This window comes from Sceloporus occidentalis, unplaced genomic scaffold (assembly GCF_023333645.1).
Source record: "Sceloporus occidentalis isolate IW3139 unplaced genomic scaffold, rSceOcc1.0.p SCAF_9, whole genome shotgun sequence".
Lineage (NCBI taxonomy): Eukaryota > Metazoa > Chordata > Lepidosauria > Squamata > Phrynosomatidae > Sceloporus > Sceloporus occidentalis.
Genome location: NW_028316989.1, coordinates 3,570,299 through 3,587,448, shown reverse-complemented (window position 1 = coordinate 3,587,448; position 17,150 = coordinate 3,570,299). Strand labels below are relative to the sequence as shown.

General features: G+C 43.5%; 1 protein-coding gene across 6 annotated transcripts in view; it reads right to left on the bottom strand.

Moving 5' to 3' along the window:
• Positions 1-7,144: 7,144 nt before the first annotated feature.
• Positions 7,145-17,150, bottom strand: part of FGFR1 (fibroblast growth factor receptor 1) — a 74,660-nt gene continuing 64,654 nt past the window's right edge. For all 6 annotated transcript variants that reach the window (XM_089537569.1, XM_089537567.1, XM_089537566.1 and 3 more), the window contains 8 exons: positions 16,750-16,871; positions 16,188-16,298; positions 15,418-15,608; positions 14,475-14,597; positions 12,465-12,535; positions 11,123-11,260; positions 8,920-9,025; positions 7,145-8,483 (listed from right to left, as the gene is read on the bottom strand). In XM_089537569.1, coding sequence (XP_089393695.1) covers positions 8,307-8,483; positions 8,920-9,025; positions 11,123-11,260; positions 12,465-12,535; positions 14,475-14,597; positions 15,418-15,608; positions 16,188-16,298; positions 16,750-16,871 — 1,039 coding nt within the window. In that variant the 3' untranslated portion in view covers positions 7,145-8,306. The remainder of the gene's footprint in view (positions 8,484-8,919; positions 9,026-11,122; positions 11,261-12,464; positions 12,536-14,474; positions 14,598-15,417; positions 15,609-16,187; positions 16,299-16,749; positions 16,872-17,150) is intronic.

Below are 17,150 nucleotides of genomic sequence, written 5' to 3'. Positions count from 1 at the left end.
TTTGTTCAGCAAAAGGGGGGATGGCAAAGTTCTTTGCATGTGGACATTGGATCGGTCCGAATCGGACCCAATCCAGCTGTTCATCTGCCAGAAGAATTCAAGGTCACTCTAGGGTTTTGGGACACACCGGGAATTCCCCCAACTTTGTTGCATTTGGAGCAAAGTCTGGTAAAAGTGTGCAAAAACATGGCAGAAAAAACACCTTCCATCTTCCCAGATTTGCCAGGGATAGTGCCAATTAATCCTCTGTCGTCCCACTTTTTCATTTGCTTTCCCCCTTTGTCCTCAGCTTAGTTCAGTTGCTGCCCATAGATTTCAAAGTGGAAAAAGTAGTTAGCGTTCAATAGATTCACCAGTCAAGGCAAGGGATGGAGAGGAAAGGAGGGGTGGAACCCTTCCCTTCCCTGCAAATTCAGGCAAAAGCAAACAGCTGCAGCAGCTTCTCGCTTGTCTGTAGTTCCTCTTGAATCACTTTCTGTCGTCATGACCGCACTTGAAATTGCTTGTCCACATGTGTCCCAGTTTTCATTTGTGAAATGTTGGAAGGCATTTGAGCCTTGGGCTATGACTCTGGAGAACAGGGTTCGATTCCCAGTTCAGTCATGAAACCCACTGGGGGACCTTAGGCAAGTCCCACTCTCTCAGCCTCAGGGAAAGGCCACGGCCAAACCACCTCTGAGCAAATCTTGTTAAGAAAACCCGGTGATAGGGTTGCTTTAGGGTCGCCATAAGCTGGAAGCGACTTGGAGGCATACAACAACAGCAAATGCTCCAGCGTTGAGAAGGCTCCAGCCAGTATGGCCAGTTCAGGAGGACGTCATCCAAAAGAGGAACCTTTTGAAAGGTCTGGAAAATCATATGCAGGCCTTACAGATGTGGCTTCCTCCCTCCATGCGAGTGACAGGATGATTTGCACCACTTTCTTCATGCTTGCCTGGCGTCTCCATGCAGCCAGGAGGACTGAAGATGAAAAAGCATTTGAATAAATCAGACAGCGGCAGCATCCACCTCACCTTCATCTATCTTTCTTGGCACAACTCTAGGAGTGTAATAGGCTTCGTTGGGAGAAAGTGTTGGGTCTGACTCTTCCCAGGAAAGGCTCTCCAAAGAGCTATGGCTCACCGTTGTTAATCATTTGGGCATATAATCCGGCTGCCATGTGGGACAGATGGATATGGATTTTATTGATGCTTGTACCTCTAGGCTCTGCCTGATTAACTCCTGTCCTGGCAACTCTATAAAATATCTCCTATAATGTTCATTAGTTATTCCTTTGTGGTTTGGAAATTTATAGAGGTCACCGTGTTACATTTCCTCCTGTTGTTTTATAATATTAAGTGTGTATGTGTGATGTTGAGATTTGTTCGCCCATTATTAGCCTTACTCAGAACTAAAAGAGGATACTTTTTGGAAATGTGTGTCTTCAAGTTATTTCCAACTTACACAGTTTGCAAAGCTCTAGCATCACAACAAACTGCAATTTGCAGGATATTTTGGATAAGGGAGGCTCAACCTGAAGTGCTTGAATTTCGGACAATGGCCTGGAGTGGAGTTGTTTGTCCCCACAATGCCTGGGAATGAAGCCATGTTGTCAGGGCATTGTGGGAAGTTTAAATGTCTGCTTCCATTTTAATCCATCCAAGTCCTGGATGTAAAGGGTAATCCAGGCAGGCCTCCACTTTAAACCATGTGCGGTCAAGGTGTGGCCCTTGAGTTGTTGGACTGCATCTCCCCACATTCCTCACCATTGACAGCCCTGACCAGGACTGCTGGGATTTGTAATCCAACACCATCTGAAAGGCCACACTTTGTCCATTCCTCCTTTAAACAAAATAACAGACCAAAAGAACTGGATGAGCTACTGGCCAAACAGGTCTTGGCTGTTCTCTTGTGTTCTGTGTCATTCACTTGGCGTTGTCATCCTGGTCACTCATCCAATCAATCTCTTTGGAAGCCTTTCCCCACATCTGGGTTCTCCACCTGCTCCTTGTGTGAATTTGGGATCTTGGCTTTTACCATTCACCATGGAGCCAACATTTTGGCTGTTCTTCGGCATTCTATCAGTGCCTTTATCCGACTGAAGAAAGGGAAACCACACAGAACTTGCTTGGGAACTACATCATGGAACCTTCCTCCTTTTGCGTGTTGTAATTTGGGCAATGAACACATACCTGAGATGAGGTTCCTCAAATACTGAGGAGACTGTGGATGGTCAAAATGACAAACAAGTGAGTCCTTGAACAGATCAAGCCAGAACTCTCCCTGGAAGTCAAGATGACAAAACTGCGGCTGTTGTACTTTGGCCGCATCATAAAAAGGCATGGCTCACTCAAAAAGACATTGATGCTTGGAAAGGTGGAGGGCAGTAAAAAGAGAGGAAGACCCACCAAATGACTAGACTCAGGGAGGGAGGCCACAGGCATGAATCTACAGAACGCAAGGAGAGCAGCGGAGGAGAGGGGTCTTGGAGATGTCTCTTCCACTGGGTTGCTGTGAGTCGGAGCCGATTCTAGGGAAGTGAACAGCAACAACTGGAGATTATCATCATCCTCTCAGAGTCAACTTGGAGGCGCATCACAACAATAAAGCTGCAGAGGGAAGAGTCGGTGTGGCGTAGCGATTTATGAGTTGGACTAGGATCTCCGGAAACTCTGAATCCCCCCAGAGCCATGGAAACCACTGGTGGCCTTAGGCAAGTCATACTCTCGCAGAGTCAGAGGAACGCAATGGCAAACCTCCTCTGGATAAATACAGGAGAGAAAACCTTATGAGAGGGTCACTGTAACTTTCAGTGGAATGAAGCTCCACAACAGCAGCAGTAACAACAAACACAGCTAGGCTTGTTTCCAAGTAACACATGGAGGATTTGGCTGTGAGTGTGATTCCATTTATCCTTGTTGGGAAGGAAATGCAAGTGGGCCTTGAAAGACAAAAGGGAACTTAGTCAATCTTTTGGCATTGTTCCCTCCTCCCTCCATTTCCTTGAACTCAAAATGCCGAGCTCCAGGTTCTAATGTGTTGGGATGAATAGTGTCTAGCAGTAGCAGTTCCCCCTATTCTATATATATTGGTACTGAGTTGCTTTCAGTCTCTGGAGGTTCACCTGACACATTCAGACAGATGGGGTAAGTCGATAGGAAAGCAACCTGGCACCTTCCATTGAAGGATTTCTTCTTCCCCTAGGAATACATTTTGCATTAGAGACTGGAACTGCGACGCCAGTTGAAAAATTAGCATATTTAATAGGCCTTTGGATGCTTGGTGTCAAATAGGTAAAATAGCGAAAATGGCAGGATACAATAATGTCAACAGAGATCCTGGTTTTGACAAGAGACTCCCACGGAGAATGAAGAGTTGCATGGTTAGTTCCCCAGAACTCAGGATTTCCATATTGAATTTAGACCTTTCATCTGTGTAGAGTCAGTGGATTTGGATGCATCATGGTGTTCTCTTGGCAAGATTTGTTCAGAGGAGGTTTGCCATTGCCTTCTCCTGAGGCTGAGAGCATGTAACTTGCTCAAGGTTACTCAGTAGATTTCTATGGCTGAGTGGAGATTCGAATCCTTGTCTCCAGAGTCGGAGATCAACACTCAACACACTACACTATGCTGGGTTACGCCATCTCATGACTAATATATATTAAGCAGCATTTGACTTTTATATATATAAGTGAGACATAGTATTTAAAAATCTAAATCTAACAATTTACTCAAGCTAAGGAAATCTGTGCCTATTTACTGTGCATAATTCATACTGATCACAGAATCCTTTGTTTCTTGAGGGTATGTGTGAGATGGTTTTGTTTAGTTTTTAAGCACATAACATTACTGTTCAGTTGCAAGACTGATAGAAAACATTGGGAGATAAGGTCACTGAAGATCTGTTGGGAGAACACTGTGTAATATTTTGGATATTTTGGTTGATGAGGAATCGAAATACTCAATGAGTTGACTTTATGTACAAGTTGAGGGCAGGTTTTAGGGCCAAAGTTATGGATTTTTATATGGCCCTGGGATAAGTCAAGGGTAAAACTTAGGGGCATGTAACAAAGGATCTAAAGGATGAAGCAAAGGGAAAACAATGCCAAATAACTTACCAAATTCCAACAGGCATAAGTGTTTGTGCTCACCCTAAAGACTAGGTGGATGAGATAGTAGCAGGTCAATGCATCCAGGACAGTTTACAGCTCAGGTTTTTTGGGGGGCAATTTTTGGTCTAAAATTTCTAGACTTATACATGAGTACATTCAGTAGATTCCAGGTTGGCAGTATTAAAATCAGCTCATCCTGGCCAGGAATGAAGGAGCCATGAGACTGAAAAAGAAGGTCCGCCTGTGAAGCAGGATCCACAGCACATCCCTATGGCATAAATCTCAAAGAGCAGAAGAATGAAGTCTGACTGGAGCAGCCAGCTGACGTTTCTGAGTTTGGTCAGCCAGCCAGCTTCGTGCCCAAAGGGTCTAAGAACACAAGGCCCAGGACCCTGGGAGAGATTTGCCCTCTGGCCCAGCAGAGATGCAGTTAAAGTTCCCGACTCAATTGGTCACATTTCAGGATGTAACAAGAGCCCAGCTGTCCTCAGAACGGAGCTATTTCATGAGAGAAAAGCAACAAGCGAGCCATTGCCAAAACATCTGGCCTTCATCGCCCATGGCTAATTTCCTGAAACATTTGCTGAAATAACCAAAGGGTCAGGCTCTGGCCGATGGAAGCAGCATTCAAGAGGCAGTCCTTTCTGCAGAGGTTTCACAGGGCCCCTACGTATTACATTCACTGCTTCCCATAAGGATAATACAGGAGAGGTGGGGTTGGTTGTTATGGACATTTGTACCATGCCGAGGAGCACTTGTGTGCCTACAAATCCAACTGTGGTGTCGGAAGGGGTCCGGAATTTCTCAAGGGGTGACGGTGGAAGGATGTTCGGAAGAGGAAAAACAGGAAGCGTTTGTGAGAACACAACGGCAAGGCCACCACAGTTGTTTTGAGACCCGCTTTGGTGTAACAGCAGATCTCTGGCCATAGGCTAACAGAACCAAAAACTTCCAGAGAAATGACATTAGAGGGGAAAATGCAACTACTTCATCTCTACAGCAGCATCCAGTAAACACAGCTCCAGCTGGCCTTGGGTTGGAGACAAGGGGGTATGTTTAAAAAACCCAGAAAACTACTCTTTTTTCATTACCCAAATGATATTAAGCTTCAGTTTTCTTCTGTGGGAGTCAGAGGCAATGTTCAGTTCTATGGAAACCTTCCAGAATTTCCATTGTAATGCTTTGCATGGCTGTTCAGATGTTAGGCCTACTGACCTAACTCAATCACAGTATCAAAAAATGCACCGCACACCCATCTAGAATGGATCCTTGGCATCCACTGGGGTTTGGCTCCAGGACTCTCCATGGATAGCAACATCTGTGGATGCTCAAGTCCCATTATATACAACGGTGCAGTAAAATGACATCCCTTATATAAAACGTCAACGTCAAGTTTTGCTTTTTGGAACTTTTTATGTGTGAATATTTTCAAACCGTGGATGGTTGAATCCATGGATATGGAGGGATGACTCTACACTCAACTTACAGGTTCTCAGTAAGCATTGCTTCTGGACAAAGAGTTGCCACCACTCCAGTCAAAAGTCATTGTAGCATGACTGCATCATTCCCTCTTTGATATATGTATATGCATGCTTGCATGAAGGAAAAACGAAAGAAATTGTGATAAGAAGTAGAAGTGCTACTCACTTACTTAGTATGTAGGTATCCAGACTCCCTGGTGCACAAATAAAAGCTTCATCAGGAAACATCCCAGGCAACAAAAAGGCTCCCTTGTTAGCTAGGCATAGAGGGGATCTGTGAATTTAGCACTGCTGAAGCCCACAGGCTGAAACACATGGACTCTAGGCTTAAAACAGACAATGTAGAGTTGACATAAATGTGTATGGTTTATTCTTATTTTCCCCCTCATAAGATTCTGGAAAAAAGGCACACAAAAGAGAGGCAACAGGAATATCAGCTAACGTTAGGAGATTTCAAGGACTCAGTTCAAATCTTTAAAAAAATAAATAAGTTACAAGAAATCCCAATCCGTGACAGAATTTCCCTTAAAAATAATAATCTGATTTCCATACAAAGGCAGGGCAAGCTTTCAAGTATGACTGGCACGGCTCCGGCTTCCAGAGCACCAAAAAGGGAACCAAGGATGGAGGTGGGAACTAGCTTTGGGAGTTGAGAAGTTGATACTGATTCTGTATACAAGTGACAATGTTGTGAGTGCTGGTGGCGGCGTTCAGAGCATCAGCCGAGGGAAACAGGTCTGCTTCCACCTCAAGCTCAAACTATAGATTAATAGTTGAGGTTTATTGAGAAGATAGATTTCTGGGGAAGATGCTTTTTTTTGTGTGGCAGGGGACAGGAGAGGATGCTCATTGTAGCTTGAAGACCTCTAAAGGCTTGAGGGTCAAAACAACTACTAGGAAGAACTAGGGAGAGAAGAAACCACCCGATCATTTGGTGAGACTCTCCCTATGAACAAAAAAGGTAGGGGTGGGAGGAAGGAATTTATTAGGAGGAAAGGTGGAGTTCCCCTTTATCTTCTATTTCTCCAGTGGAAAATAGGCATGACAAGCAGGGCCTCATGGCTATTTCTAAGGCACTCACTGAGTTCCTCTTTGGCACTGCCCAAAGAAGGGATAAGGTTTACTTGGCCAGGGGACTGGCAATGGCTCTCGAGATGCTTCTGTGCTGGGTTCCTGGTTACCAAAGCAAAGGTAAGGATAGTCTGTGGATTTGCACTAATAACACTGCTGCCCATTCTCAAAAGGGGGTTGGATGTTTTAGTCTCCAAAATGCCAGCCAGAAGTGTCCCCACTCCACCGGACTGGGCTTCCTACACAATCGCATGGGTGACCAACACTGTAATCTTGAACCTAATAACTGAACTATGGGTGCACGCCTTTCTTTCCACAGCATGGTGAATTGAGGGTCTTTGAGCTGGGGCTCAAGTCCAAAGGCTACAACAAGTCCCTCAAGTGGCTAGAGATGGGACCAGAGCAAAGGTTAATAGTATGTGGGGAGGGGGAGTTATTCCATGACATCTCTCTAAAGGCATCCATGTTACCAACAAAAATCACTGTTTAATATGACCTCATATAAAACTGAAGCAGCAGCAATTTTTATTGACGTACCTAAACCGAAGTAAGTTTTAGAACATAATTTAAAAACAAAAACAAAACCGGCAAAAGTAGCAAAATATATGATTTGTTTTTTATAGCAACTGATACCTAACCAGCCACTAGTAACTTACTACCAAAGTGATATTATCTCTGGTAAGGACCGTTTTTTAAAAGACATGTAAATATATAATTCATATTTATACATTTTGCAGCTATATACACAAGATTTTTGTTGGTTGGTTTTGATCTTCTGAGCACTGGTTCCATTTGGCGGCCTCCTTTGTCGTGATACGTCAGTGCTTCGAAGATGCGGGATGCTTTCGTACCTCGGTCGCTTTCCAAGTTTGGTCAGCAAAGCACAATGTAAGGCCGCAACCTGATGCACGTCATCCTAGGAGTAAGCCCCATGGAAAAGAGTGGGGTTTACTTCTGAGTGGAAAGGCACAGGATTGCGCTGCATGAGTGCCGGAGTGAGGAAGCGGTCACGAGTGAGGATCCTGGATTGGTACCAGATTTTCAGCAGGCACTCCAAATGGCAGGGGCTGCAGCTGGATTGCATGAAGACGTTGCAGCTGGATCTGTAACATGTTGATGCCGCAGGTTTGCATCTCAGCTCCACTGTTAGCTTATTGAGCTGTCAAGGGATTGGATTGCTTCAGTCAGCAAATAGGAAAAGGGAGCGGAAAAGACTCTCCTCTTCATAGGAATGTTATTCTTCCCAAGAGAAGTGACAGCATGTCGCTATCTAGGAACCAACCTCTGGGTCTCCTCTGTTGTTGTTGATAAGACACTGGCCAAAAGGGGAAAATACAACAACAGCTCAACTGCAGTCTATGAGAAATGTTTAAGCACAGATTCCTTCCCGACTCCTCTTCCAGAAGTCGAAGGGCTTGCAAGAATGGCAGCTTTGAGAAGAAGATGGCGATGTGAGTTTGGTTATTTGGAATGGAGTCTCTGCAGTTCATGAATACAAGAGCGAAATGTGACTCTGATGGCTGCCTCGGTAGGCGCTCCATCACCAGTCCAGCTGGAAGGGGAGTGCGCACACATGCGTATGCACATTCACTCATTGACACACACACGCACACCACACTTGTATGCACAGCGGGCTTGCAAAGGGTCCCACAGAAGTTGCAGTATCAGCGTCTTTTGAGTCCTCCATTGGCAAGCTGAGGGGGGTGTTTAGGAAGACAAGGTTCGTCAGGGAGGGGGTCATGGGAAAACACAGAGTCCTCTCCTGAAGAACAGGTTGAGCTGCGGGTGTCTGGGAAACTGGGAGAATACTGGTCCAGTGGCATGGAGAGATCCAGGTATTCCTAGAAGAAATGAAAGGAATAATGAGGCGTTGTGCATTGAAGGAAAGTAAATGAACTGATGCCCCTAAGAAATATACAATTACTGAAGAGTTTGAGAGAGGAAGCACAGAGCAAAGTGGGTCTAATGGAATGAAGGCACCAAAACAGAGTCAAATCCAGTGCCTACTTCACCTTTGCAAGTACCACTGGAATCTCTACTCCAATTGTGGACCCTCATACCCCAAACAAGAAAAATGACCCAGACAACACTGAAACCAGGGGTATCAAGGCCCATGTATTCAGAGCTAGGGTTGAGAACTTAGCTCTGACCCCTTGGTTCAGTCATAAACAAATAGAGAGCTCCTCATAACCTACTGGATCACAATAAAACAGAACCACCCCCAAGTTCAGATTAGGAAAATTTTGTTCCTTGAAGTGTGGTCTTAGTGGTTTTTACCTGGTTAGAGGTCATGGCCACAATCCTATCTAAATCTTCTACCAGCTGCTTAAATGTGGGTCTCTGGGAGGGAACAGCATGCCAACAGTCTCGCATCATCATATATCTGGAAAGAGAAAACAAATGAATGAGTGCCTGATCTCAATGAACCATACGGTTAGAACCCCAACATGAACATGCAAAAAAGTATCATCAAGGAAGAAGACTTGGAATGAGCAACAATCTGGTGGCATGGCTAAAATCATAAATCATTCAGCAACAGACTGGAATATACCAAGGCCTTCCAGGTAAGGCTCAACAACAGAGAACTCTGGGAAGTGAAGTCCAAAACATCTGGAGGAATAGAGTTTGGGAACCACTGCCGTAATGTCATTTAAAAACACGTAAATGAAGTTAAAGATACAACACAAGTGGCATAAACGACTCCCTGCAAGCAATTAAATTTGAACAAAATTAATGCACAGTTGGCCTTCTGTATCCATGGATTCAACCATCTCTGGCTTGAAAATGCTTTATATTTTCAGTATATTTTATTATCTGTACTGACTATTTTGTTTTATTCTGCATTGTGTGTGTGCCCCCCCCCATTGTATTTTAGTATTTTATTTTTTGGAATAGTTATAAATGTTCTATTCTGTAACTCTCTCTATAAATAACCTTAATAATTGGGGGAAATTAATTCCAAAAAGGAAACTTTGATTTTGCCTTTTTATATAAGGGATGTCATTTTACTCTGACATTATATAATATGCCAGTGTGGCGTAGTGGTTTGAATGTTGGGGTTAGGACACTGGGAAGCCAGGGTTCGAATCCTGACTTGGCCATGAAACCCACTGGGCAAATCACTCTCTCAGCCTGAGGATGGAAATGGCAAAGCTCCTCTGAAGAAACCATGTCTCCATAACAAAAAGGCACACAACAACAACAACATTACATACTGTATAATGGAACTTGAGCATTTGTGGATCAAGGTATCCCCAGGGGTCCTGGAACCAAATGCCAGCAGATACCAAGAGCCCACTGTAGTGAATTAATTTAAGGGTTATAATATTTATGATAGTGATTTCATCTAAAACAGGTGATTAAATTGCTAAGGGCTGCATCCCATGTGCTTTTTCTGTGTATACACCAGTCACAGAAAGTACAAAGTGGAATTAAAAAATGCATTTATGTGAAGTTGTGGTGATGCTAGTGGTTCGTGTGAGCTTCTTCTTAGGGACCAGCCCCTACCCTTCTCAGTAATGGGGTGAGAAACCATGCAAACACTGGCAGGATTGGTTAGAACAACATGGGAAAGGATGGAGGTTCATTCAAGACAAAAGGCTGAGCGAGTCCCTGATGAAGCAGCCTTACTCAGGGTCAATTTGGGATACTTTCCTGCTGGGAAAAACAAAAATAAAGAGGAAAGAAGTCTTGGTTTATTATCACGCACAGCTTTCAGCAGGGCTGGGAAAGTAACTCTGAACCCCTGCCAGTCACCATCATCTGCATCTGCTAGTCAGCAGGGGTTCCATTATGCCGTGCCAGGCGGCTGAGCTTGATGGGTCTTTCAATGTGGGCTCTTTCTCTATCTCTCTCTCTCTCAAACTTGGCAGTGAAAAACATCTTGGGAGAGCCCATGTTAAAAACAGACTGGCCCCGGGATTCAGAGAATCACCTGGTCAGAATCTGCCGGTCAGAATATCATCACAGAGGGGAATGTGAACATCTGTAGCAACAGGGACTTCACAGCTGTAGCCCCAAGGCTCTGGAAGGAAAATCTTAGGGGACGTTTCATTAATTAACATTTCTCCTGATGTCCAGCACGGAAAAGCATAAACTTCTTTGTTTTGGCATTTCGGCTAAAGAGACCTGTTATGTTTACGGTTGATTCAGATACAATTTCAATTTTGCTGCAATGTTTTGTGTGTGTGTGTTGTGTGCCTTCAGGTTGTTTCTAAGGTGGACCTGTCATGGGGTTTTCTTGGCAAGATTTGTTCAGATGTGGTTTGCCATTGCTTTCTCCTGAGGCTGAGAGAGTGTGACTTGCCCAAGGTTCCCCAGTGGATATCCATGGCTGAGTGGGGATTTGAACCTTGGTCTCCAGAGTTATAGTCCAATGCTCAAACCTCCACACCAGCTTACCAGATGTCAATACAACTGCATTTAAGTTGGATATGCAGATTGTGCATTGCTCCAACAAAAGCTAGACAACGACACTTACAGTTCATTGGTGCAATTACTAGGCTTGTCCATTCGATGGCCCTCTTTCAGCAGCTTGAACAGTTCTTCCACTGGTACTCCTGGGTACGGCGATCCTCCCAGTGTGAAGATCTCCCACAACAGAACACCAAAGGACCACCTGTACAAACACATCCTATGTTGAAATATACAGTAGGACACCCATGCACATGCATGGGCCTTCTCACAACATCTCTCTTGCCAGAAAACCTGATACTGATTCCAATCATAGCACTTCTACAAGGGACATACAAATATGTGGCCTATACAGTGTGACCCGGTTCATGTCTGTTGACCTCCTTCTGAAGAATAAAAGGGGAAGGAAGGAGGCATTTGAAGACACCAGAAAGTTTTCCTTTCTACTGCTAGTTCATCTGGAGGTTCCATCAGACAAGCCCATTTCTCCATCTATGTGTCTAATAATCCTCATTTAAAAGTTTTCATGGAGAAAGAAAGAGAAGACATTTCTAACAAAGAGCTTAAAACTCTCTGAAGGAAGTACTGAACTGGCAATGAGGTTGGAGCCTGCAGCGGCATTCGAGTAAACAAGCCTCTTTGCTAGCAAGCTCAGTGCAGGCTTGAAATACTGTTCCTGCTTACAGTAATTAGCATTTCATTAAGCTAAGATGAATCACATGAGGCCTGTTTCACCACTGGGAATAATACCTAACATGCCAAGCTTAATTGGAGATGCCAGGAGGCTAGAGGGGTGCTACCTGCACCTAGATGAGGAGAAAGGGAAAAAGCAGGAGGAGGTAATGGAAATCAGATAAAGAGGCCCATAAATGAAGAAACATTCCAGGCAGGAGCCATAAGCATAATGAGACCTAAGCAGTGGGGAATATTGAGCACTTTGCAGCTCAGTTGTAAACACAGCACAGTGAAGCCCCAGCATGGCAAATGACGCTTTTATGAGATGATGCTGGGAAGATAAAAACAGGGCAGTACCCATAGACTGGGTTGGGCATGTGGCCAGTGAGAGTTCATGCCTCCTCATTCAGGGGAAGTGTGTATGCTTAGGACAGAGAAGATCCTTGAGTTCGGAAATTTATTTTGGGGGACTATAGCACCCAGAATCCCACAGGTTTCCAGAAGTGGCAACTGACTCATTTCAGGCGTTTCTTCACTGGACTTGTTTTTCAAATAAAACACACACACATATACAAACAAACAAGTTTTTGTGGTTCAGGGGGAAACAGGTGGCTGGTTGTAATGAAGGGATTGCAAGTTCTACAATCTTCACCCTGAGCAAGATGCGTCACTGGACTGATTTATTTAATGCACTTTCACACACCCCTACAAGAAGAAGCCAGAAAGGTACTTACACATCACTCTGATGGGTATATATCCTGTCAAACAAAGCCTCAGGGGCCATCCACTTGACCGGCAAGCGACCCTGGGATAAAAGAAAAGACCAGAGCATCAATCCAAGGCCATGCGGAAGAGAAGAACACAAGGAAGATGTGCATCATTGCAAGGACTAAGGGGGCAGAAGTCACAAAACAGAAGTACTGGAACATCTGGATTTAGCAAAGATCTTTAGGTTTGTGCTCCATTGCAAACTTGTTTCTTTACCTTGTAGTGCAACACATAGATTATGCATAGGGAACATGTTTGGTTTTCAGTTAGGAACAAAGCTTCCGGTAGGCCAAACTATCTGCAGTCCTTTGGGGAACTGTAGTTTCCCCTGAAGTATGCAGCTTGTTTCATTATCTCGAGTCACTTGCAGCTACACAGTCTCTACATATTTTCTATGAAATAAACCCCAGAATAGGTCTCCCCCCCCTCAACACACTAGGGTACAACAAAACAACAGTGCAAATTCAGCAGAAAAGTATGGCAAAATAACTTCTCAAAAGCAAACCTTCCATGTGCACACAGCCCTTGCAAACCTCCAAATGCAGAGCAAGTTGCAAAGGCATAAGAGGCAATCTTGAATACAGTTCTAGTTCTTTTGGTTAGCAAAAATCAATCATTTTCTAGCCGATTTGATTTGCACTCAGTTTCCCCCAAATTTAAAAATTCTGTACTGTTACCGATAGGACATTGCAAAAACAATTACAACTGCTATGTTGTGCACAACGCTGTTAGAATGGATGCTGCATCTCAATATGAATTTATTTGAATCATCTATGTATAAAGGAAAGGACATTTGTTGAAACACTAGAGCACTTAGTGCTATACTAATCAGATTCTTAGATAATTTTTATTTAAAATAAAAAAACTTCCCTAATCATTAATCAGTTTAAAGAGATGATATTGTATCACATGCTTTACATTCAGATTGCGATACTTCTTCCTGTCCATTTTAAAGTTGTGCTTTCATTGCAGTTGGCTTAATGCCACTCAAATATGGATGAGAAAATCTCTAAGATTAAATTAATACATTTTGTTCTCTGGGACCAGAGGTATCCTCATCTCATGTGCTTTTAAAAATCTGCTTCAAGAGGCATAGATAGCTTAGACGATCTTCAGTCTTCTATGGGTAGAAGCCATGTACAATAATTGAAATATGCATATATACACATTGTCAAAGCATGTGTCAGTCTGAGAAGATCAGTGGTTGTAGCCTTAGGTGTACCCCAAACTGGCCTATACTTCAGATTCTATGTGCATTCCTGTCCAGTGGCTCATTTGTTCTGGTCAGCAAGACCAAGGTAATATACACTGGAGCATGTTTCATTTTCTAGCTTGCTACTGCTTATCTCATGTGCAGTCTAACAAATTCTTGTGTTGCAAACTAATCGACCTAAGGTAGGGTGGGCAATTGTGTGGGGACCAAGGATCAATTTCCCCCAATTGCCCTTGGGTCACATTCTCCTAGCAAGCTCAAAGGCCTCTGTTTTTCTCTGCAGTCCCTCTCAAAATGGCGACAGGAAATGATATGATGCTGCTGCCATTTTGAGAGAGGCTGCAAAGGAAAACAGATGTATTTGGGTGTACTATGGAGTTCTGGGGTGCCTTCTGGCTGTGGAGATATGTTCACGTGTTTTGGGGAGCTTTCTGTGTGGTTTAGTGTGCACAAAGTTTAGTTTCATGCATAAAATTACACCGCCATAAATGAATTTCATATTCAGAATTGGGTCCCACCTCTAAGACAATCTCATTAAGGATATGCAAATATTCCAAAATCTGAAAGACTCCAAAATCCAAAATACTTCTGGTCCCAAGCATTTCGGATAAGGGAGACTCAGCCTGTACCCAAATTTCCATGCATCTTCTACACAGAATGTACACCAGCCTATGATGTGATCGCAGAAGACTGTCCAACAGCCTGGCATGTGATGATCAGGCATCAGCCTAATTTGATTTTGCCTCCTGGACGTGTCACTCACATTTGTTGTTTTCTTATAGTAATCTATGTGATGGATATCTCGAGCCAGGCCAAAATCAGCTATCTTCATCACACTGTCTTCTGTCACCAGCACATTCCTGGCAGCCAGATCTCGGTGGATGCACTGAAGAGGAGACACAAAAGAGGAGACACAGACCATTAGGGACCTTGAAAAACAAAGCAAGCCAGGCAGACCTTGGCACATTCCTCAGTATAGAAACCTCCCCTGCTGAAGATCAGGGTTAAAAATGCCTAAAATGCTCCAAATAAATAAAGTGCAGAGAATCTCCTACAGAAATTGTGAGTGGTATATAAGTACAGTAAATGGATAAATAAATAGGAGGCAACATACTTAAAAAGTAAGATTCTTGTATCAAGAGCACTGAAATTTTACTGTCTTGGCATACTATATAAGCTGTGCAAGTTTGTATAGCAAGAGTAGACAACTGGCGGTCTGTGAGCTGCTTGCATCTCATCTGATTTTGCGTCTCCCAGAGCCTTGAAATCTTTATCTATTTTTAAAAGGGAAGAATTGTGCCCTTGGAAGCCTCCAGAAAGCATGGTTCTCCTTCAAAACAAGGTGTGAAAACCCTACCCCAAATTTTGGAAAAGCAAACGTCTAAAGAGCTGCAAGGTCAATAAAAAAATTATAAGCAAAGTCAAGGGGGGCTTCAAGTTGCTCTTCCAAGTCCTGCTCTTCTGATTTCTGGACCACAGTCTCCATTGTGAATAATGACTGAGTCAAGGTATAGAAAATCTTTAATGATTCCAATGTTTTCATTACCCAATTTAAAACTACGTAAATCATCTGTGGTATTTATTTTTGTCTTCTTAATATTCAATCAATCACTCAATCAACTAGGAAGTCCATACACCCATCTCCTCAGTGACTCCATCAAGAGTTCTAGCTGCGTCTACCATTTCTTCCTGCTGTAATCTCTCACCTTTTTGGATGCCAAATATTCCATGCCTCGGGCCACTTGATAGGCACAGGACACCAGGTCTTTGAAAGAGAGCTGCTCTTCTGGGAGGTGGGTCGGGTTGTAGCAATACTCCATGCCTGGAGGGCGCCGAGCCTGCAGGTATTCCCTCAGGTTCCCTTTGGATGCATACTCCACTATCACATAGAGTGGACCTGTCAAAGGGAAAGAAGTAAAGCCTGAATTCGGGCAGGGATCTAACTGGGACTTTCAGTACCTAACTGTGTGAGTGGTGACCAATGCCAGGCAACAGAGAAGATCTGTACTATGGAAATCCAAAGCCACTGCTCAGCACCAATGCCTAGCCATTCCAATGTAGTTGTTCAGTTTGGTACAGGATGGTGGGCTTTGTGTGACACTGTTGTTTTTCTATGACCCACGTTTCTCCAAGAAACTAAAGGACAAATATAGTTTTTTGTGGTTCTTTTGGGCTATGTGACCATGGTCTAGAAGAGTTTATTCCTAACGTTTCGCCAGCATCTGTGGCTCTTCTAGAACAGGGCTATGTAGCCCCCCAAACCCACAAAAAACTATGGATGCCGGCCTCGAAAGCCTTCGACTTCACATAAGGGACAAACACTTCTTTTCCAAACCTCACAGTCATCTCGCTAAGGATGGGGGAAAGAGTTGTTTTGAACACATCGACCTATTGACATTTTCTGAAGTAATATACACGCTAGAATGCAATTATCCTTTGGTTTTCACATTTCTTCAAATTTTAAGACAGCCCTTACCATCCTGAGTACAAGCCCCAAGGAGGTTGATGATGTTCTTGTGCTTGCCAATCATTTTCATCATCTCCATCTCAGAGATCAAGTCAGACAGATCTTTTTCTGTGGCATCCGCTGGGGAAGAAGATAAAAAAAATGTGCATCTTGGTGAGTCAGGACTAAGAACATTTCAAGTTGGATGTCAGAAGCTGGGGACCTATGGGCCAGGTACAGAACCCTATTACTTTCAATGAGAAGAATGATTTCAGGTCCAAGCATACCATAGATTCCACCTGAGGACCTAGAAATGCCTAGAGAAAACATTTCTCTAGGCATTTCTAGGTCCTCTAGCATGATCCTATGGTATGCTTGGGCTGGAGGTTGACCATAGAATTTCACTGGACGACCCAGAAATGCCTAGAAAGAACGTATTTTTCAGGTGTGGATAATACAGATACTGAATTTATGCATACTGGGGTTGTGCTGTACAGACTCGAGACCCTGAACATTTGTAACACAGCAGGACCTACAACTCTTGAATTTGGAAGGAACTGTGGTAATGAGTCACACAAAGGCAATTACTTACATTTTAGCATCTTTACGGCCACTTTAGTTACTCGGTTCGGTTTGTCTTTGTCTAGGCCAATTGCTTCAGCGAGCACTACCTGCCCAAAGCAGCCTTCCCCCAATGGTTTACCAAGAATCAGCCTAGAATGAAGGAAAACAAAATAAAACAAGTTAATAATAGAGAAAGAATTATTCTAATATACGAAGATATGAATTTCTCTCAAATGGAACCAGTCCCAAGTACTGTCTTTCCATTTTTGCTCAAGTAAACTGAACACAACACAGTAGAAAGTTCTTCAATAGTCATCTCAGGGACATTTTGCAAATAGTTCTGGCTTTGGCAGGCTGGGCCTAACTGCCAGGGGCTGCAGGTGAATTTTACTCTTAAGAACAACTATTAGTAATAATTTATTTTAATTC